The following is a 24614-nucleotide window of genomic DNA, read 5'->3' as shown; positions in this document are numbered from 1 at the left end:
AGGCAAAACTTTTTTCCTACGTATAAATAAAGTAAGGGTTGGATTAGTAAGGGTTTGTCAGGTTTCTTTGTTGTGTCCCTTCTAGAAGGATTTCTACTGGCTATCTGATTTTCATACACAATAAAGCTGATCCCTTGGGTGCCCCTTCTTGAGTGCCACCATCTGAATGACGTGGATGCTTCCAAATGACTGTCACAATGACATTTGTGGCAGTGGCATTATAAAGTGACTTATGTTACATAAATTAGAGGTTAAAAGGAAGAGGGAGATAGGAGATGATTTTTTGCCCAAAGATGGGCAAAAACACTTTCAATACTTTTAAAAGGTCAACACTAACCTTTATTACAGATACACATACAACAGTTTTCTATATTGAAATGTATAGCTACTTCAAAAGTATTTCTCAATCTTTGTTTCAATATTACCTAATATTATTTTACTAAAACAAATTTATGAGCAAAGCAAATAAATAAGTAAAAAGTTTTCCTTTTAATAATCCTAGCTTTAAAAAAGTAGAATCGGCCTATGGGTTGAATTACAAGCCAAATTAGTATCCTGTGGAGCACCACACATTTAACTTTTATTCCTTCTGTAGAAGTTGCTCAAATCAAATCAACTTTACAGTAACCAAAGAAAATGATACTATCAGTATTTAAAAATTTTACACTGCACTGATATATAAACTATAAGGACCTGATTTAATAAAGCTCTCCAAGGCTGGAGAGGATACACTTTGATCAGTGAAGCTGGGTGATCCAGCAAACCTGGTATAGATCTGGTCCACATTTGCTAACAAATAGCTTATGACTTTTAGGCAATCAATTTCATGTTTGCCTAATCACCTGGCTTCACTGATGAAAGTGTATTCTCTCCAGCCTTGAAGAGCTTTATTAAATCAGGCCCTATGTCTTTATTACTTTATTAGTCCCTTCTGTTAGAACTTTTATCCAAACTAGAGCTTCTGTAAAAGATAATCATACTATACACGCACACACATGTCTACAGAATCCACCAACAGACTCCCCCCAACACACAAAAAAAATGTATCCAACATTATCTAACATGAGAAAAGACATTGATCTACAGAGCTCTGCTTTTCTTATGCATACTTAGCAAAGCATTGTGCACTGCAAAGAGTATTTAGAGAGATTTAAGGGTACTTCTGAGGGGGTTAGGTTACCCTCTCCTCCCTAACTGGTAACCCATCATGTTGAATGAATGTGGTCTGGTGTGGAACAAGAAGAGGGGTACAATCACAGTGGTTTCTTTCCTTGCTACCCAGGATGTAAGTCTGCATATAGATTTGGTTAAAAAAATGTCATGGGGTTATCCTTAAATTTGAAAGGAATGACATGTAAAAAAAACATTTTCTATGAACAGGATAGTAACCACTGAGCCTAAAAAAACAACAAAATTAAATACTAAATAAAAAAACATAACCTATATTTATTCATTTAATTTTATCTAATCCATGGGTATTCTGAAATTTCCTGTCTCATAACTGATATAGCTTAACTACCCCAGCCTAGTCCTCCAAAATATTTTCTTTTTGACCACTGCCAAAGAACCTGATAGCAAAGACTTATTATTCACCCTATGATATTATTCTTACCATGTCTAGTAGCTATATCTTACAAATTGCAGTACATAGAGTTCAAATTGTTTTGGTTATTAGCTCTCCTTACTCATTAACAGAGACATGAGAATATGTATCTCTTGATGAATGATTTATTTGCAGAGAGTGTCCTTTAGGTAATCTGAATAACATTGTCTGAGTCTACTAGAACATTTACCATTCTACTCAAAGAGTTTTCAATTTTTAGGCTACTTCTTACTGGCACTCTACAGTGGAGTATTCACAAAATTGTATTCTTATGGTTGGCGAATTTACACTGGCCATTCTCGTTTAAAATTTCGGTGAGTATGGCCGAATTCACCCCAAGATCGAGTTTTAAAAACTCGCTCGCTCATCCCTGGAATCCCTAGGAATAATACATATCACAAAAAGCAGGTCTGTATTTTTTAAAACCTCCAGGCAGTAATGTTTCAAGGGCAATGATTTTCAACCACTGTGCCTCGGCACACTAGTGTGCCGTGAGAGATCTTCAGGTGTATTGTGGGAAATTATCCAATTACCATTGTCGAGTGTCTGTGCTGTAGTAACTGGCAGAGTATTGTAATACTCTTCCATGTCAGTGGGTGGCAGTAGGTAGCTTAATTGTCTTGTTTATTCTTGGAGACAAGAGAAATAGCTACAGAGTGTCATTTTGTAACATTTTTCATTTGTAGTGTGCCGCAGGATTTTTTCAAAGTAAAAAATGTGCCGTGGCTCAAAAAAGGTTGAAAAACACTGTTCTAGGGGATAATGTTACAGAGTAATACTTACACTAATACCTAGTCTTACTTCCCGCAGGTTCTGTTAGTGGTGGTGGGTCCCAAAAGCTATTCTTTTTGACGGTCTCTCCTCCTATTGTGTGATACCTCCCCCACCTCCTAGATTGGAAGCTCTTCAAGGCAGGGTCCTCTACTCCTCCTGTGTCACTGTCTGTATCTGTCGGACATTTGCAATCCCTATTTAATGTACAGCGATGCGTAGTATGTTGGCGCTATATAAACCCTGTTTAATATTAATATTAATAATGGTCTACAATTGTTACTGTTAACAATATTCCCGCCAATGTTATCACATACAAAGCAGAACCAGAAACTGATAATGTGTATGTGGGTCCTGCATTGTATTTAACAATATGGGATGTCTGGCTTTATTCTAGAACTAATTCAGTTAGGTAAGCATTACTTTGTGTTTTCATATACTCTAGAAAAATGAGCATTATATTCTAAATCTGATGGTGATGGGGATTTTATTTTTGTTATCCCTGTAGTTAGGCTTTAAATGTTCTTCTCTTCATCTGAGAGTTCCTCCCCTGCAGGAAAGGGTTGTGTGGCAGAGCTGGAAAAATGTCAATACAAATACAATTCTGGGGTTCAGTTAAGAAACATTGGTAGTGCTTTATTAGTTATCTTTACTGCATGGAAGTAACTACTTTTCTTTTTAGCACCCCTTTTCCCATCTTTTTTAGCCACTATGCTTTCAAAAATGCCCAAAAGGAACAGTTTACAGATTTAATACTCAGGTGTTTTATTAGTTGTGTTATTTCTTTGGTGCTCTTCACTATTGTACCAAAAATGTTTTGATTGTCCTGCAGATTTCCTGCAAGGATCATAGAATTTTTGTGATATAAATTCTTGACTTTCTAAATTGCATGGTTCTCTGTAGATCAGACCAATCCAAATGTTATTATTAAGAAAATAAAAACATAATGATTGCACTATTTTGATCACAGCAGTATAATATCATTCTATATTCTTTTGCATAAGCTTTAACACTGCTCTACAGCTCCAATGCTGTTAATCAAAGGTTTAAAAGTAGAAAAAGTACACTCCCCTTGTCAATACTTTTTAACAGTATACAGTAAAAGTATACATAAACATTGATTCAAAGAATAAAGGGTGACAGGCAAAACTATACCGTAGTAGATAAAATTATCTAGCACTGTTCAACAAACTATAGCAGGACTGTCTAGCTCCAGTCCTCAAAGACTACATACAGGACAGACTAAATTCTTTGTAAATCACATCTTACTACATGTATTGCTGTTTGTTTGAGAAATACTAAAATATGTGCTGATTCTTGTCCTCTGAAACTGGAGTTAGACATTCCTGAACAATAGTATGCTATGAGCCCTAATAACGTATAATTCAAGTACAAAGACATGGGAAAATGCTTCAGTATATCCAGAAATGTTAATTTTTAGGCAAAATCATAATGTTTGATTTAAAGGCCTAGTATTTTTAAAACCTTTGCAACGCTTCAAAGTTTTTACTGTCTCTGATATCACTTTAATTCCAAATTTTTTCTTAGTTTTTTTGTATAAATATTTTGTTTCTTTAGTATTAGTGTAAAACAATATTTTGACAATTTGTCAATATTTTGACAATTTGTCAATTTATGTCAAAGTAACTGTGTAATCCAAAATAATGTTCATTATTTTTTTGTTATTTTCAATATCAATATGATTAATTTAGGTCAATCCCTGCAATCGCCTACCAGTATTTGATGCACCATCTGCTTGTTCATTTACTGATCTAAATTACTATTAATTTTACCCTTATATCTAATCAAAATTTTGATTGTAGCACAAAACTTGCAATACTAGCTAGTCAACAAAAAATAATCCTGCTACATTTTGCATGAGAGAATCAATGGCATTTTTCAATGACAAAAAAGCTAGGATCACCTTTATTTTCACTCCTTAGATAAAACTTTTGCTTCTGATCTGTTACATAGCTGCATGACAAAAGAAGGGATACGTCACTTTTTTTAAGTTTTAAACTTGGTAGACTATCTCACTGCCCCACCTCCATCCTTCTTGTGCAAATAGTTAAAATACCAGCTCAGATTTACCCACTTTATTTTGCAGTTAAATCTCCAAATACAAAAATAACGAAGCAAAAAAAAAAAAACTTTTATTTATTGCATGGAATCTTTAAAGGATAACTTTTTTGGAGTGATATTATCGTAAGACTGAACTTTTATCCAGTAGATATAGCAGTTCGCTGTACTGTTACTGTAACACCACATCATAGTGGCCACAGCAGTTGTAAAGATCCAGAAACTCTGGAACAGAAATCCTACCTGTTGAATTCTCAAGAGACATAGGGTAATGTTTAGCTATCCAGTATCTACTGAAACATGAAATATCAATTTGAATAGACTGGTCGGTTAAAACTAAAAGTTTATGATACTCATTTAAATATTCAAACAAAGGAGATACGTAGTTTATGCATGTTATATAAATTTAGATTTATACTGTATGTTACATATCCAATTTATTTCCTAACTAAATACAGGGAGCATAGACTCTGCATGCAGCATAGTTACTATGATGTAACAACAATGGTTTTAAAACAGGTATACAACTACACTTAAAAAAGTAATGTACTTTCCACACACTGTTTTCCATCCCGGATTTCTGTGTTTATATATTAAAGTTGGCATGGCAATCTATAACACTACAACTTGGTGCAGATTCCAAATAACTACAAATACAGTAATCATATCGTGCCCTTGTTCCTTCATGCATGGTGTGCTGATTATGAAAATGCCTATCTTCTTTTAGTTAGTAATTAGTTGTCAAAACTCCACATGGATTTGGTGACCTCCTTCTCTTCATTCTGATCTCGAGACAAATTTCAGACCCAGTGGAGTGTGCTATACACCATTATTTCCAGGAGAGGTTTCTTCTGTAAAATGTTCTGCTGTCTTATGCACAATATCCCAGGAATGCTTCATATAGCACAGTGCAGTGCAAGCACTTATTGGGTGGACTAGGATATAATATGAGAAATAAATTAAACAAATGCTTTGCCGGACCTAGCATTAAACTAATCTATAGGATTACATTTTTTCCTTATTCAGCATTGTACGTTTTTGGATTCAGAAAGTATAGTCTCTGGGGAGTGTTGCTAAAAATGAGGGTGTCCGTACTCTCATTTTCTCTCTAATACCAGCATTCTAAGTACATAGCAAGCAATTCCAGATGCCTGCATAAATAATCCAGAATAAGTATAGGTACCCTGGGTCGAGAAGTACTGGCCAGTTTGACTATTGGCCAGTAAAACTTTCATATAGCTGAATATTAGGAAGCTGTGTTTCTGTATCCTAGAACAACAGCTTACAAATCCTTAGACTTCAGTCCAATTCACTATAAAGTCAAGGTATTGCAGGCAACTATAGAATACAAAGGCTAGTGGTTCATATTATTTTAACTAATATTTTAACTAATTTTTAGAAGGAGTTCAGCAATGATGATTAACATTGACAATACATTATTCATCTGAATAAAATTACAGAACATTCCAGGAGTAAGGGAGGTGAAAGGGAGTACCTAGATCGGTGGACTCAGTAACTAAGAGTAACTAAGTATTTTATTTTGAACAATAAGCTAACCCTTTTGTTGGAGTGCACAACATGAATTTTATAAAACCGAGCTAGTTCCTGTTCACCTGGTGCTTAATTCAGTGTTTCCTCTGTCCTGCTCCTGTTTTATTCCCCCATTGTCCCTTCTATTGGTTCCCAACCAACTTCTCTGTGCTGTTCCAGTGTTCCTGTCTGTCTGTGGATATCCCTGAGTCTCCTGTGCCACCTGTTGCTTCCATTGTCTCCTGTGTTCCCTGTGCCCACAGTGGCCCATCTCTGGTGTCTGTCTCCTGGGTACCTGGCAATCGACCCCTGGTGTGTGATCCTTACCTCTCTTGCTTGCTGCCTGCCTCGACCCCGGTTTTGCTCGAGTATCCTTCTGCTTTGTGATTTGGTACCATGTTATGCCCACCTTGGTGTGCCCAAGGACCGCAACCTGGCAGTAATCCGCAGCGCAACATCCTCACCATCAAAGGCTCTAGGGAAAACCTGATTACTGCTTAGACTCTGTGCCTTGGCCCTTCTCAGGGCTTACACCACCTCCGTGCAAGTCATAGCACCCCCTAGTGGTCCTGTCTCTCTGTGCGTGACGGTCTGGCTTGCTGAGCTTGTGTCTTTTTGGAGTGAAAAATGTTTCAACAGTGAAAAAAATGTCAAAAAGCAACAGGTAAGCCATTGGCTCTGGCCATCCGCCTTCATTTCCACATTACAATTATTGGGGTAACAGGAAACTACCAAAAAAATGGATACTCTCTTGTTATTTTTACATCTGTTGGGACTGGCCTAAGGTTAGGAAATTTTGGACCTATGTTTACTAGTTTATATCTTTAGTCTTGTAGTCACCTACTGTAAAGACCCATTTGAGGCTCTCCTAAATAAAAAAAAAAGTTGATACTTGATCTACAGAGATTTACCATCTGATGCTAAGAACATTCAAGTACAATCAAGTAGAATTTTTGCCTAGAAAAAAACTTCTACTATTTGATCCTTTAAAATTTTTATTAAATAGCAAACAAACTCTAAAGAATAAATTCGTAGGCATAAATTACTGTATTTTTTGTCCCTGCAGTTATGATTATACCATAATCCCAATTTGAAAAGTTCCCACTAGGCTGTAAGTTGGAGCATTGGCATCTTCCTTTTGTTGCCCTCAAAGTCACCTAAAATATACCCCAAACCCATTACCATAAAGATCCCCACTTTTTGATATAGTTTTCTGCACATAAATGGAGGTTTCTCGTGTATTTTTTGCCTGTGGCTGCTTAACAAGTAATCCACAGACCATAAAATAAAAAAAAATAATTATTGCCATGACTTTAAGGGTATTCAAATTCAGGAACCGAATCAACCTCCTGACCATTATGGTCAATTCGTCCAAACGGGCATATTCAACCAACACTACATGGTGACACGATGGATAGCAACACATCTGCTCTATGTGCAGTGCTAGTCATGGAACCTCAAAGAAATGTACAGTGCAGCCCAACACACTGTGGCACACCGTGGTGTCCTTTGTTGCCATGCACAAATGTAATGCACATTTTTCCCTTCATTGTGAAATAACAAATGGCCTGTCTCAAATGGAAATGCTGCCATATATATTCGTACCCAGCCAGAGCCGATTAGTGATGTAAATTGCAGAGATCCCATTGACTAGTTGGTATTTACATTTACCACTCAGACTGATAGTTGATACCTAAACAGCAGGCCGCATTCACTGGTACAGTTTTGTGTGGAAGATTCACTGAATGAATAGCAAACCCATTCTAGCCAAGTTTGCAGATCGGTAGTACTGTGAAGCAGCCCATTCAAGGTTCTTATCTCTATTTAATGGAAATATATAAACCTTTCCTCTTATGTTTCAAATAATATGAAACTTTACTCTTGATAAATATCTCTTTGTTTGAGAAAATACTTTTCCTAAAAATAGCCTAGAAAATGAAATGACAATGCTTTAAACAGAAATGATCATAAAAAATATTTTAGGCCTGTTTACCTTTCATCAGAGCTTTAAGCGTATTGCTGTGGTGAGGAACTTAATTATGTGTTTGCTTTTTTTTCTTGAAAATACATTTCTTTGATGTCTTATTGCCCTAATGTTGCAAATTGAATAGTGGTATCACTTACATTATGTAGTGATGGTTGAAAATAGCTGGCTTTTTTTGTAGGAAAATAGCTCTATTATTTATTGTTATTCATTTACATTATTCTACACGCATTTCAAAATTCTGTACAAGGTGGAAAAACTACAGATATTAACACTGACTCAAAACCCTGTACAGAGATATTGGTGGATAGACATTAAAGCGTACCTAAAATTTAGAAATTTCACTTTACTTAAAAGGTTAGACAACCCTTTTATGTAAGGTAAAAATTTTTTTTTTTTTTAAAAAAAAAAAAAAAAAAAAAGGTGCAGGACAGCCCCCTAATTCTCAATCGCCTAATAGGAGCACATACCTCCCGGGATAGCTACATCAAACATCCCAGGGGGCCCTTGGGTGCTCCTTCAGAAGCCTTTTCTTGAAAAGGGAAAAAAATTGCCGATCTCACGCATGCAAAGTGAGATCGGCGAGTTTTTTTTCAACCTATGTCACCCGATCTTGTGCCTGGGTCGGGTGAGGTAGGAAGAAGAACCCGGAAGAAGAGGCCGAGATGAAGACACCTCCGGACCGATCTACTGCGCTGCGGCATTGAAGGTAAGTATATTTTTTTTTTCATTTTGGGGATTTTTCAGTTTACTTCTTTAAATTTAATCTCTTCCAGTTTGGTAAGTAGAAGATACATTTTTTACTTAGGGTATCAAAGAGATATGAAAACTAGATATGTGGTTCAAATGTAACCAAAAATAAACAATGATTTGTGGTTGGATTTTGACCACATAGATTATTTTGGGTCCCAACAGGAATAAAGTTCATTGCATTGTAAATAATAAACCTTTTTTTCCAAGGGTTGGAAAACAAATGGGTCCTAAAATACATACATACTCAAAAAATATACAATACATCTCTATAATACATGAACAGAAGCAAGATAAATATTCTTGGGGGGATAAAGATAACTATTCTTTTGGGGTTTTCACCAGGATAGGAAGACATAAATAGCAAATGGAAACACTCTCAGAAATGTAACCCTTTCATATTACTAAAAATGTATTAATATGCATGTACATGGAAGGTAAACCAATGTGTTTTTTTTTAATTAGGACCCATTTTCATTTGCATACATACTTCTACAATGAATAGCAATGCACTAGATGTGGTACATTGATGCATTGTATAGTAGAGCCCAACACACAATGCACTGCAGCCCACCATGAAACATTTATGCATTGCAGTGCATTGCATTGGTAAAATTGTCATGCACATTTTATTATTTCTTGAGATACGTTGTCAGCCTGTTTATAATGAATAGAGTGCCTAACCGACATGCATTAAAGCATGTTTATTCATACACTGCACGGAATGCCTACATGTGTATAAGCTCTTATTGTAAATATAACTTGACTCTAATTGTTGATTGCCTATGTAATTCAATGTATGCATCATTTCAAGAAGACTACAGCCCAAAAACAAGATGCACAATTTAAATATGTGTCTAAATTTCCAGACAGCTAATCTAGGAACCTGACTTCAGTGTTTTTTCCTAAAACAATATAGCATGGCAATACATCTTTCCAAGCTGTGACTGGATAGTGAAGGAATGGTTTGCTGATGAGGTTATCAGTGTCATCTCTTCTCTGAACTCCAAACTCAATCTGTGTTGTATTGAAAATATTGCAAACCCGGTTGGTCTACATCGATACCAGTTTTTCCCACAGCCTACAGGGAAAAACTATATATACAGGGAAGTCTGACATAAAGTAATATTAGAAAGAATTCAGAGATCAGAGGAAATAGCTGTAATAAAGTATTAAAGCACACTCATCCCCCATACTATATTTATCTGTACACTGTTTGTATTCAATTATCGAGCTGGTTGCTAGTAGAGTGTGATTTGTTCAGTTTTGGGTTTAGTTGGGCCTTAACAGGGTCATTGTAAACAATGAATAATCCATGTTACTCTGAAGATGCCTGGTGGGTCTTGCCTTGGTTCAATAATTTCCTTACATATCATCCTTATTTTAGGTGCCTAGCCAATTTAAGTTATTATCCTAGTTTTATTTTTTTTCCTATCCAAGTAAAACTAAAATAATTAAGTGACAATACAAATGTATTGTTACAGCAACAGAGCTAGTGTTATGTCAAGAATTAACAATGATGGTTATGCTTTGTATTTGGCCTATTTTTTTTCTGGGTCTGACTTTGTTTATGGATAACTTTGTCATTATTTCAGTAAAAATTTGGAACAGCTAACAGTGAACATTTAAAATGAATCTGTGTTTTTCCCACATCTCTTGCCAAGTTCACCAACTGAAGCAAACTAAAACAAAAACTCTATTTATTCTTAAAATCAGTCTGGTCACAATACCCCAAGTCAAAATACTCCCCTTTACTCTCATATGATTGTGAAAATGCCTAAAAAAATGGTTTCCATTGACATGATTCATTAGTTTATTAGCCTTACCCTTCCATACCAGCTGAGCCCCATCTAATGATATACAACCACAGAAGTACACAGTAGTGGATGATTCCATTGTTTGACTAAGGGAAATATATATGGTGAGTGTGTATATCCTCTATCAAAGTTTTAATATATTCATGGGTATAATTAGACATTAAAATATAATTTAAACTGTTATTGTAGTGAATGTCAGTCTTGTTTTTCCTGAAGAACCAGATTCTGTGAAACGCGTTGATTATCAATCAAGATTGAACTTGTGTAACATCTGTATTTTGAAAAATGTACTCTTCTTTGTTTTTAATAAAATCAAGATTCAATAAATTATGGTTTTGTACTCTTTTAAAGAAAATATGAGAAGCAGTTGATTCGGAGGTGCCTTAAAAATCTGTTGGAGCTGTGGTATAATTAAAATTTATTGATATTTGGATGTGGCATTGGGATCTATGCCAGTCCCTGGGCAAAAAATATAAAACGGATTGGGTTATGTGAGTGAGTTATTGACATACTTTTCACCCATACTCAGAAGTGCCAGGCATGTCAGTTTGCTACTGCCAGTTAAATACAGTAGTGAGTTGGTGAGAGAGTAAAAGGAACGAAATGACACTATTATTTTGCACAGCACATGACAAAAAATACTGAAACAGCAAACGACTTGCTTGACAAGGGCCATGATTAAGTGGTTCGTAGTGAAATGTGTCAAGGGTTCTAACACCCATGTCATTGGGAGTTATATTTGTTCAATTAACCTTCCTTGGGTATTTATAACTGTAACTGACCCATTCATCTTGTTCTCTATGCAAAAAATATCTGCAATATCTATATCTGCAAAAAATACAGTATATTTCTGGTTCACCTTATGACTTTATGGGGTAAAGGCTCTCCTGTGTGCTGTGGTGACCTGATCAAAATTTGACCCTTTGATATACAATTTCCACAAAATCACCAAAACATCAAGACTTACACTTGGGAAATTTATTTACACAGGATTACAGTAGTCACAATTCACCAGAAAATAGTGACCAAGTAAGAGCAAAACAAACTTCATCACATAGGGAATATGACAAATCAGAATTATATATCCTCTCATCAGGCCCAGAATTCCCTTTTCCCATTACTGTTCACACATCACTTAGATTACAAAATTACATCATTATTACATTATCAATAATCATTCATTGAAATCTTTAATTAACCACAGCTAGCCACACATTCTTTGAACTTACTTTGAGCTGAGGCAAATGATAGATTTTTTATGAAAGATTATTGATATGTGGCTTGATTGATGTGTGAAAAAAAGCACATATGATGGAATTAATGTTCTCAATGGAATCTATTGATAAAACAGGGAAGCTGACATTCCCTCAAACAATCCAAAGTGGGAATCTTCAAAGTCCATGTGTTTCATTTGCAGTAATTGATTCCTACCCAGGAATGCTTAAGGGAATGCCAGATTCTCTGTTTTGTAAGCCCTCCAAAAACTGGTAACAAACAATAAAACAATAAGAAAAAAACAATAGGATAGCCATGCGTACCTAAATCTATTTTAAAAAATGAAGACTAATGTAATGTTTTACCTATAGCTTTCCACATTCATCAAACAGCATTTTACAAAATTAGGTCACAACAGAATGATGCCATGTGGCTATGCTAATGAGGCACACATCATCTTTTTTTTTTGGGACAATTCTCCATGTGTTTGATTAATGGTGTTTTATGTCTGGGATGGCTCTTCATGTATACAATGGTAAACTGGCCAGTATATATTGTTTAGGAAGGCTGCCTGTGTGAGCTTTCATTTAGATAGAAAGGCTTAGGCTAGGTACACACATGCAAAAATTATTGTTTGAAAATGAACGATCAACGATTATTCCTGATTATTTTGAACGATCATATTGTGCACAATTATGTACATGCTGTAACGATACGATTGTTCAAATATAATCCACTAATAATGTACACACACTAGCTGGGATGGTTGTTCGTTTCCAGCGACATTCCTCGTTCATCAGCGTCATTGACATTGTGCACTTTTTTGTTATCAATTATCGAACGATCTGTCATGGATCGTTTGTTTCCAACGACAATTATTGCACGTGTATATGCAGCCTTGGGACAATTTGTCTGAATAAATTAAAGACAGACATTTACATACACCTACTTGGATGGAAGATGAGATATGTATTCTCAACTCTTATTGAGTATATATTTCGATTGGTCTGAGGAAGCGGTCGTTCCATTAAACTTGTCACCCATTTGAAATATGGTGAAGGGATACTCTATGTATATGAACCATGCTAAAATAAATATTTAGTGTTGCTATATGTGTGATTGTATGATGTTTTATTGTATACTGGTGTTTTCACTGTATTTGAAACAATAAATAAAAGTTTGTTTTTTTATCAATATAGGAGAAGTTTTGGTCTTTGAATATGAAATACTAATTGTTCATATATTTTTTTGCTAATTAAAATGATTACGGTAGTAGAACCTCTATTATGGACATATTTAATGATGTTTAAAATCTGACAATGCCAAAGTGCCTAAATGCCCCAGTTTGATTTGTTGGTATCCTAACATAATAACATGAAGTTAAATGGAAAGAAAAGCCTCCTTAAAGTACAATGAGAATCCTCTGAAAGGAACAGACTAAATGTTTGTAGAAGAAAATCAGCCACCATAACTGACAGTAAACTTTGCTACTTTAGACTGCTTTGCAGTGGACCACATTGGAAAACTGGGACATACTGGTTATCAAAGTCCCAGACAGCTGCTCAGAGAGTGGAGAAAATTGTAAAAACTGCTGCTTAGGCTTCTCTAGATGAACACCAGAGATCAGAAATATATAGTTTTTTTCTCATTACCATATGAGTGACAGCTGTAGGCAAAACCTCCAGTTTATACATATGTGCGACCCATAATTCAGCCTCGTGTTCTAAGTTCATTTTACACCTATATGTGAAGCAACTGCCATTTGTGGAATTGTTATGATGACCATGTGTTCAGAACATGGTTGTAAAATTGTTAAAACTATTCCTCAGTCAAAATCAAGGTGAAGAATCATGGGATTTGATTTTCCTTCTAGTCAATATAGTACAATGGCAGTAGACCATATCTGCAAACAAATCCTAAAGTCATGTTCCAGACAAAACATTTTCTTCCAAAAGCCTTTTTCTTTTTGTCTGTCCAGTCCTGAAATCAGGCCTGGCAGACAAGAAAGCCAGAAAAGAACACCTGAAAAGAACACACTTCTACTTTTCATCCTAATAAAAAAGGAAAGGTGTCCTGTAGTTCTGAATTTTTACACACTTTATATTCCAGGATGACAACATTGTTGATCCATAAATATTGGACAGTAAGTAAGCATAGTCACTCTAGGACTAAGTGTGTTACTGGCAGAATCGTCAGGTTAAAATAAAGACAAAAAAGCTTGAAAAAAACGAACAAAGTCACCAAATCTTTGTAATATCTGCCTTGAGCTCAGTTTTAAATATATTACACTAGAAGCAATTATGGTAAAACTATTCCGTTTTCACATCAAACAGTGCTGATGGGAATGGTTGGAAGCTTTGTAGGGTGACTCTTTAGCCCCCGTCTGGTGGAGACACATGCTATAAAGATAAAATGTGTTCTAAACATTTAAAAACAAACAAGGAGATGTGCACTGGGACCTAGGGGAAGCTCTTTTGCCTCTATGTGGTGGTACACAGAGGTTCATGTTCTAAAAATTGATTCTTGAGTTAATTAGCACACTGAACAAATAAAATCTTCCTAAACAAAGAAATGTCAGCTATTGATTTCTTGTAATAAAGTCACTTAACTAATTCAGCAATTACTGCTTTAAAATATATTATAGCCAATAAAATTTCTAAAATATGTCTCTTTACCTCTATTAAGAAACTCTCTTCTCTCTCTTCTAAAAAAATGACTTGTACCGGCTATGTTTAAAGCGATAGATTACATTACCATGTGGCCTGGATGACATGTTACACCTACACCAGCTGAAGAATACAATCCCGTTACAATTATTTATTTGACATTAAAGCTCATTTAGCCCTAGGCCAGAGGTTGCAAACACCAGTGCTCCCAGGATCCTATTATGTTTAGTTAGTAAAAGCCTGTAATGGAATTTGCCATGAAACAGTATAAGTGAATGTTAGATTTTCTTTCTCTGAGAAAAGATGCATGCAAGCAAAATTTATTTGGTACATTTTGTTGGCATATAGAGCATATCAGTAAAAAGCAACAGTGCCCTTAAAGATGTTCTGGTTGGGAAGTTTAGCACAATTGTTTTGTAACCTATAACTATTTAAAATTTAAATAAGCAATTTAAAAATTAGAACAAAACCCTTTATACTTAACATGGTGAGCACATTTCATTCTGTCCTAAAAAAATCTGGGCACAGCTAGATCTATGTTTCTCAACTAGGGTTACATTGAACCCTTGGATTCCTCCGGAAGTTGCTAAGGGTTGCCTCTCGGGTCAGTTACCACTCATACCAATGGTATTTTAGGTTATGTGTAAGAGTGACAATCTTTCCACTGGCTAGTAATGGAAGAGGCATTCTTCCTATTGACCACTGTGCTAATGTACTGATATAGTAGCAGGAGTTCCTTAAGATCTGGAAGTTATTGTAAGGTTTCTTCAATGTTAAAAAAGTTGAGAAAGGCTGGATGTACATATATAGACCAATCTACCGTGACCCAGCTACATGTAGTTATTTCCAGACATGGTATGTTCTAAACAAACAAGAATCTGGTAGGGATGTGCTTGGTACAACAACCCAAGAATAAACTTTATAAAAGAAACCTAAGAGCTTTTGCAGCAGCATTTACTAAATATTATGTCTGGTCATATTCACAATATAGAAATGGAAACAGCTTAACAAAGGAATGGGTGAAAAAAATTCCAAGAAAAATTATGAGATTGTTCAAAGTCCAAGTAAGGTGGATTTGTTGGTAAACAGTCAAATGTGGCAATTATAAAATTCATAGGCATATGCCTTTCAATTCATATAGATATCTGTATTCAATCCTGGCAGACTTGGGTGATGGGAATGAATAAACTATGTGCATACATGGGAGGTTTGTCATTCCAGCCTGGCCAATTAAGATGACCAATGACCCAAACAGAACAAGGGTGAAGATGTAAGTGCTGATGATAGAGTGACACAAAGCAAACTTACTTCTACTTTAAATGTTTACATAATATTAAATTAACCTTAAATAGGACCTTACTGACCACCCCGTAGCAAGCATTGTGGGGCAATACATCCTTAAAAATGTACGGCGGATAAAGTACAATCGTTCAAGTTTTTATTTGCTTTCAGTTTGGCATGTGTTTGCTTAGCAAGGCTGTCATAATATTTTTTTAAGTTCATTCTTTTGAATATGTTTGATATGTGGATTCTGTTGTCAAAATTAAAGCAAAACTATTTAGTTGATGCACATATCAAAGTAGAGGACATTAAACCTCACTGCACATTCAGCTATATAGGTTTATTAATTGTGATCACACATGTAGGAGTAAATGTATGCATGTGTATGGTTCTGTAGTCCAACAAAAGCTTCTTGATTTACCCTACCTATCCCCCCCTTTTTACTCTTAGTAAATACCTATACAGACTTTTTTTGGTACAGTGTAAGAGAGAGCATTGTGTAGAAATAAAAAGTAGCAAGCAGAGCCTACATATGTAATGAGAAAATATATTAACCCTGGGTACAAATACTTACAAAAACTACTTTGAAAACCACATGGAAATAAAAGACACCCCCACCTAAAGAGGAACTAAACTAAAAACTGCCAAAAAAAATCTATCCGGGTTGTCTTGCATCGGGTCCCTCCTCGTCTCGGCATCCGTCCCACCACCACCATCTTCGTCTCTTCTTATGGTTCTTCATCCTATGTCACCCGACCCAGGCACAAGATCGGGTGACGTAGGATGGGAAAAAAACTTACTAATCTCACTGCACATGCGTGAAATCGGCAAATTTTTCTCTTTCCGTGAAAAGGCTACTCCTGTGCACCCAAGAGCCTCCTGGGATGCGTGACATAGGTATGCCGGGAGGCTCTGCGCTCTCATTCATTCTTGATTGCCTGAGATACCCTGTTTCCCCGATTATAAGGCACTGTCTTATATTTTTTGAAATGGCAAAATATGCCCTAGGTCTTATTTTCAGGGGATGTCTTATTTTTCCATGAAGGAGACTACAGTACACATTTATTGTTGAAAGTCACTCATGATCACTCATGTTCCATTGATTGTCCCCTTCTGATCACTCATGTGCCATTCATTGTCCCCTTCTGATCACTCTATGCCATTGACTGTCCCCTTATGATCACTCTATGCAATGATTGTCCCCTTCTGATCACTCTATGCCATTGATTGTCCCCTTCTGATCACTCTATGCCATTGATTGTCCCCTTCTGTTCACTTACCGGTACTTCGTTAGGGCAGGGATCAGCAGTTTGCTTCCTGGTGCAGAATGCCGGCTTGTTACTTTCAGTTTCACTCTGCACTGCAGCCAGGAGCAGACACATGCTGCAGCCAGCATCAAGGAGACACACACAGGATCAAATATCGGGGGATGTCTTATTCACAGGTGAGTGTCTTTTTTTAATTATTTTTTCAAAATTCGGGGGTGGCTTATTTACTGGGGATGTCTTAAAATCGGGGACACACGGTAGAATTAAGGGGAATTGGGGGCCGGTGCTGCACCCTTAAAAATAAAAAAAACAAACAGAATTTTTACTTTACATAAAAGGGTTGTGTTGCAGAGTGCTACCTTTTAACAGTAGCAGTATTTTGTTTATTCTGAATGGGCAGCCAACCTATGTGAATGGCTCAAACACACAACCAGTACCATTACATTAAGTTCACAAAAGTTCAATGTTTTTTTACACAGTGCAGAATAGCATATGATTGTATATTGTAGTGAGATGTATTGCATATACTTTGTGTGTACCATGGTAGTGATACTGTGATGCGGTAACTGTGTGTAGGGGTAAAATACTGTACCTGATTGTACATGTGCTTTTTTTAACATGTTCGTTGACAAAGTACTGCTGACAGTACACATGCATATGTGATAAATATTAACCAAGTGTATATATTTACACTACACGGACATCCCCTGTGCTGGTAAGGGAACAGTTCACATTCTGCCAACATAGTGCAACCGTGTCAATCATTTTCCGAAACGTATCAGTCAAAAAAAGTATGCTGATTACATTCATAGCATACTGTGTACTTATAATATGAAAATATTTGTGTATGTTCAACATGATATGGGCCCTTGAAGCAAAGGCATTCAAACCCAACCCAGGTAGGTTATTGTTGTAGGGCTTAGACAAGTGTTTATCTACATTTTAACATGAGGGGAACCCCTGTGAATAACTTTAGGAATCTTTAGGAACCCCCACCATAATTATGATATCTACAACTAACAGTACATTAGCATGGTGGTCACTAGCAAAGGTAAGAATCCCTCTTACATTGCAGGCCAGTAGGAAGAATGTCACCCTTACAGATTGCAAAAATCTTTTTGGCTATCTGTTTAATTGATTGAAGTTTTCTCATTTCTCAAGGAACCACTAGCAACCTCTCAAAGAACCCTGGGGTTCCAAAGAAACCTAGTTGAGAAACATTGGCTCTAAGACTTATTATTCTACCCCCCGTTTAAAGCTAAAGAATAATTCTGACAACTAAATATGAAGAAGTCAATACATATACATGTATGATCATCATTTAGGGATAATTCAGACTGGTGAAAAGATGGCAGTGCGGTTCCTACTTCCTCACACCCCTGAATCACGCCTGTGGGTGAGACGCTACGTGTAAAATCTCACCCACAGCCACCTATTCTGAATTAATCAGACCGGCAGTTCTGAATCAATGGCCAGTTCTGTACCGCTCGCTGTAAAATGTTCAAACGTTGGCTCTTTCAGAACCAGCACAGCGTTGTGGGTGATCAAGCAGCTGGCAGGGTGCCATCTGCCAGGAGATGTTGTTACTACCATCAGTTTAAACAAGTTGATTAGGGCAGTTGAATAATTATTAATTGATACATTTACCTAGGCTTAAATTTCTTATGTCTATGTATTACTGCGTATAGGTAGTCATACCCTAAATCCATAAAATACAACTTAAGTCAGACAGCATCTTAACTTTCAGACCAAATGACATCAACGGAAAATAAGAGTAGAATTCTTTAAAGCAAGGTGTTTGCTCTTCCCTGACATAACTGGAATGTTACAAAACAGAAACACTCTTAAGGCATAATCAATAATGCCCCAGCATTCTCTGGTTCCATGTAACAATGGATTGTGGGTTCCTAAACCCATAGCCTACACAAATAGTATATCCCGCCATTGTGTAGAGGTGATTTCCAAGGATGAATAGGAGCCTGCAGCAGCCAAGAGTAAGTCTTCCAAGCTTAATATGTAAACACAGAAAAGGTCAACTTAGTACAGGCAGAAGGAAGTTTAAGCAAGCTTCAGCAGTTGAAACAGGTAATGCCACGCTTTTTAGCTTCAGAGTAAAAAAATATTTTAATAAAACCTTTATCTTTAAATAAGGAACAAGTAATAACTTAAAATCTGTACAATCTCCCAAAGCAGGTAAAAGAGGATGATAGGGGCTTTTTGCACAGGCTCTGTTCTTTGAACCTCATGACTGTTTTAGAAAAAAGCAGTACCATAAATTGTTCATATATCATATAAATATATATATATATATATATATATATATATATATATATATATATATATATTTCCCAAGCTAGTGAACTTTCCAGCTCATGTCAGAGGCTCGGTTTTGCCCCAGACATATACCCACTAGTGCCGTTATGCATAATGCAGCCCTGCCTATACTCTATAAACTGTCTGAGTATGTTATATGTATGTTTTACTAAAAAAGCTTATTCACATATGTTGTTTTTCATTTTTCTCCAGTTTGCAGTGCCAGAGTCAAATTCAGAAACATTAAAAAATAGATTGGATTCAGTACAGCCTATTCACACCAACACATTTCTTCAGTGCATTAGTCCCGCCAGCTGCATTTTGGTGCATTGGCCTGCATTTTGCCATTTGAGCCATTTGATTTTGTCTTTTAAATGTGACACATCTAAAATGCATGGTAATGCAACACTCATTATTGCATGTGTCCTGCTGTAAGATGTATACGTTCACAAATATGATTATATGGATATCGTATCTGCTTGTTACATCATATAAACATCTAGGTAACATAGAAAAGCAATGTACACCCAACTGCTCTTCACAAAACATACTTTATGAATGTTTATCTTGGGGGGTGGTGGTGGGGATGGTTTCTGGATTACAATCATTCTACAGAAGTAGCACTTTATAAACACCTATTGTCTGGCTGAAAACTGATGTGTGCACAATTCCCAAGGAGACCAGAAGGGCATCAAGATTAAGGTGAATGTCAGTTACAAAAACACCTTAGTGGCCGTGGTCTGAATGAATAGGAGATGCAGCGTGCATGGGCAGGGAAAGAACTCACAGATAGAAAATGATGGATGAGAAACAACATGAGCTGAAAATTTGTGATAAGCAATAATTATAGCTTTAATGGGGTTCTTGGCTTCAGAATTTAAGCTGTATTCCCTGATCAAATAGCGATGAATTTATTTGGAGACAAATTGAATTGTACACAGTTAATATTCTTCTTTCATGAATTGTTAGGATACAGAAAAGATGTCATTTCTTGGCTACAAAATATTTACATTGTGTTTATTTTAAACAGTCTTCTCAAGTGTTATTTTAACACAAATGTTGTTGATTTAATAATATGAATGAAAAATACAACTGTACAATTTTAGAAATACACATGATAATATAATAACAAAGCTGAATAATTAAAAAATATTGACCTGCAAAGTGCAGTAACCCATGCCAACCAATCAAATTTAACAGGAGAGTAGCAAAAACAAGATGTTTGCTGATTGGTTGTTAGACATTACAGCACTTTACTTATTGCTCTTTGGCACATTTACCAAGGTTGAATTAGTTCATTAGGTAATAAGCCCACTTGCATGAACTAATAAAAAAAATGAAGAGTGGAAATAAACAAGCCAGTTATGTAAGGTATAAGCACAGATGCTCTCCTTGTATTTCTGAAGACTCATATGTTATTTGTCTACCATGTTCACTGTTAAATGAAATTGTGTATAAACAGTATTCTGTATTCTCACCCTAAAACACTGTGCACTGACTCCATCTACAGGTCATCATCATATTGGCGTGCGTTTTTTGCTTTCCATAAGGCCGAGAATAAATGTTTTACATTGGCTGGTTATCTAATGTCATGTGGCTGTGATGCAGAGATGGATGGATGGATCGATGGATGGATGGATGGATCGATCGATAGATAGATAGATTGATTAGCCAGCAGCACTTACGATATTAATAAATGCATATCTACATTGTAATCATTAAAAAGTAATCAGCTTCAGAATAACATGACGGTAAAGACAAATAATCATAAATAAGGAGTTGATAAGAAAATGAAGGACAAGGAATAAGAGTTTTGATAATTTCAGTGAACCTCAGCAGTTGTAAAGTATTTAAACATATATATATATATATATATATATACATATATATATACATGATAATAATATATAATATATATATTAGTATATATTAATATAGTATAAAAATAACATACAATATATTATAGTATACAATCATGGTAAAAACAACAACGTATTCAGTAACTTGAGACATTGTCCTTTATTACTTTGATAAAGTAAACTGCTAAAAGCTGTCTCATTGTTTTGGGAAGTAACACATTCTTTGCATTGTAATCAGATCAGGCCATCTTTGTCATAAAGATCTAGCAGAAGCAAATAAAAGATTTTTCGTTATTTATGTGTTGTACCTATTCTATTCCTGTTGCTATAAGTTGTACACATTTTAATACCCTTCTTTTATCTGACAGCCAACCATCTGCTAAATAATATATGCTGCAGGCCCTCTGGCAGTGATAATGCTCATGATTTTTTGCCTCGAGGAGTGAACAAATTAAATTCCAACTTGATCGTCACTTTGCTATCACTGACACCTTGTTGATTTGCAGGCCCCTTACTCATTGCTATAACCACTCGTCCTCAATGTGACAGCAGTACTTCTGTGCACTTATTCCTAAACAAAACTTTCAATTCACACCTAAAATGAAATATATAAACAACGAACGGGGCACTCTGAAACCCGTAGTCCCCCAATTCCTATAGGCCACTATACCCCCACATTACAGCACAGTACATTTATTTAACAGAAACTAAAATCTGGGAATATTTCCATGTTTAAAAAGAAATGTATTATTTCCTAAATGTAGAAATAAAATTGAAAAATGTTTTATCTATGATCAAGAAGTGTGGCCTGGTTTACAAATCAGTTTGTGGTAGAGACCTCCAATTCATATGCACTTCATTATTCACCTACATAATGCACTCAAGTTCATGACGGGTCATAATCGAGGGAAAAATAATGGGTTAGAAAGCAAAGTGCTTCATTAAGTTGATCTTGTAAACAAACAGGGTCACCATGTTACTAGGTACATAGGCAAGTCAGGAAAAAGCACGTACATTCCTCTGCAAGCAATATGTCATATTATTCAATTCTACTCACCTTATTTCTGGTAATGTGTTTAAAATAACCGTCCAGGCCCATAGACAATCAAACAAGGTGTTTTTCCTCCTCATTGCAATTTCTTGAGTCTAAAGAACAACAAGCATGGAACTTGATTAAGTTTTTGTTTTCCTGTGTTGACCATAAAATAAAATGCATAATTATACAAAATATGTTTAATGATCACAATTGCTAGTAAAGTCCTGTAGTTTAATGTGGCTGCAAGGCTACAGCCCTTGTAACATGAATATACATACAGGTAGCAATGTGGATATTGTTCATGTTATTGACAGCTCAAAAAAAAAATGTGTCAGCTCTTCTGTACAAACTCAGATAAATGTTGATGAAGTGAGTCAGCTATCTATATTCTTGAAAGACATCACAGAAGAACTTTGCCTCAATGCGGTTTTAGGAAAGCATTTCCATGGTTGTTAGTTGAAGCTTTTCAAACATCACATCTCTCATGTCCAACTCAGTGTGATTCTCAGGGCTGCTGTTTAATCTCATTATTTTAATACCCCATCTGTTACATGTGAGTTTCATGCTCTGGCACACAACCTTCTCCAGATTAAAAATAATGTATCAGTAAAATGAAATACAACACATGCACAGTGCCCCAGATGTGGTGGTAGAATCCATATGCCTGCTACTACCCCTTGCATTTCCAATGTTGTTTGCTAGATCTATCTCATCCTACCCAAAACTCCACCAAGCACCAAGTTTCTAGATATACTTCAACCATTGCCATTGAGATCCATGTGAAAGTTCTGTTGGCACAGATTATCTCTAGCCTTGAGCACAGCTGCTATACCAAATCTATGATACTTTCAACCATCATTGTGAAGGTGTTGGGAGCATGAGGTGCCTTTGGCTTTATCATAAATAAACAAGTAATTCCCCACATCCCTTGTGCATATCAAATCAATAGAAACACAGTTAAATGCATCATTCTCATGTAAACACAGGGCTGACACAGACTGCTAGAATCCAATGGGTTTGAACACATGCAGCCTCCATTGTGATAACACATGCTGAAGGTTTAATCATATAACACTGCAAGATGTAGATGAATGGTGAACATAGATTATAGGAAATTCACACATCCCCTGCTCTGATCTTAGAAATAAAAATGCCATCATTTCAGCACCAGCTTACCTTCAATCTCATTATCCTCCAATGCTTCAATACTACTACTGGCTGCTTTTGGATTGCCAGTATAAAACAGACACAAAAAAACAGACTTGTAGATGAACAAAAGCCACATTAACTTCCCTACCAAAACCTCTTTTTTGGGGGGGTTTCTCCACCCTTTCAGATGATCAGCCTGTCCCTAAAAACCAAAGCCAACACAAGTGATCTTCTAAAGCTGCCATCGATCGCTGCGGATTTCCAAAGTCAGAGGGAAAATGGTCACAGCTTCAGTGTTGCATGTTAGAAAGGGAAGAATGGACACAATGAGGAGGCTGCTGAGATTTAGCAATCGGCAGAGCCCTTACCTAGGATTGATGGTGAGACAGAGGAAACAATAATCAGGAGTGGGAGGGAGAGAGGTGCTCGTACAATCCAGGCTGCTGAAAGTGACTTGGAGGGATCCAGGCAGAGAGTGGCGGAGTTGTGCACGGCCCTGCCTCTCACTCATCCAGCAGCAATCACATCCCTCCTGGAGAATCACCCCCACCTACAAATTCCTCCCTACTTGGGGGATCACTGCTACAACAATGCTCTGCTTTTTTATATAAAAATCTCTTCTTTATTTCACACAGACCTAGGGTTAACCGGATGTGAAATAGGCTGTGACTGCATGCCAGGGAGATTTTATTTTAGAATGGAAGGTGGTACCAATGTCTCATCTATAGACGCCCATCTTCATCATCATTTCAGCTACTGTTCTGACATGTCCTACTCATAGTCCTGGCTGGACCCACCATGCACCTGGCTGCCTTGATCAAAGCTCCTGGCTCACCCTGCCTCTAGATTTCTGGCCATCAAGGCAGCCAGGTGTATGGTTTATTGAGCTAGGAAGTAGGTGTAGGGTCCATCTAGCAATTTCCATCAAGGCAGCCAGGTGTACCATCAATCCAACCTTCTTTCCAGGAAGGGACACAGGCAGCTGGGTGTGCTTTCTGTCTTTAAGAAAATATGACATGTACCTGGCTGACTTGATGGACAAAAATGTACATTTTCTGCACCTGGCTGCATTGCTGGATAGCAAAGGACATAGGCAGCCAGGTGCACGGCCTCTCTTGCAAAGGAGCCGGGTGAACAGTGAGTCCAACCAGGGAGCTAGGTGCCTAATCAACCAAGGAAAGGAAAGCGGCCAGATGCATGTTTTGTCTTTCATGGACATAATGTGCACCTGGCTGTCTTGATGGATAGCAAAGGACATGGGCAGCCAGGTGCACGGCCTCTCTTGCAAAGGAG

At 36.6% G+C, this 24614-nt stretch overlaps 1 protein-coding gene across 3 annotated transcripts in view; it reads right to left on the bottom strand.

The window, feature by feature from the left end:
• Positions 1–23822, bottom strand: part of GABRA1 (gamma-aminobutyric acid type A receptor subunit alpha1) — an 87751-nt gene extending 63929 nt beyond the window's left edge. The window contains exons 1-2 of one of the 3 annotated variants that reach the window (XM_072400717.1): positions 23690–23822; positions 22194–22282 (exon numbers count right to left, since the gene is read on the bottom strand). In XM_072400717.1, coding sequence (XP_072256818.1) covers positions 22194–22267 — 74 coding nt within the window. In that variant the 5' untranslated portion in view covers positions 22268–22282; positions 23690–23822. The other 2 variants (XM_072400716.1, XM_072400718.1) reach the window with 2 other exon arrangements.
• Between the last annotated feature and the right edge of the window lie 792 nt (positions 23823–24614).

This window comes from Pyxicephalus adspersus, chromosome 2, assembly GCF_032062135.1.
Source record: "Pyxicephalus adspersus chromosome 2, UCB_Pads_2.0, whole genome shotgun sequence".
NCBI lineage: Eukaryota > Metazoa > Chordata > Amphibia > Anura > Pyxicephalidae > Pyxicephalus > Pyxicephalus adspersus.
This window is presented reverse-complemented; position numbering and strand designations above follow the sequence as displayed.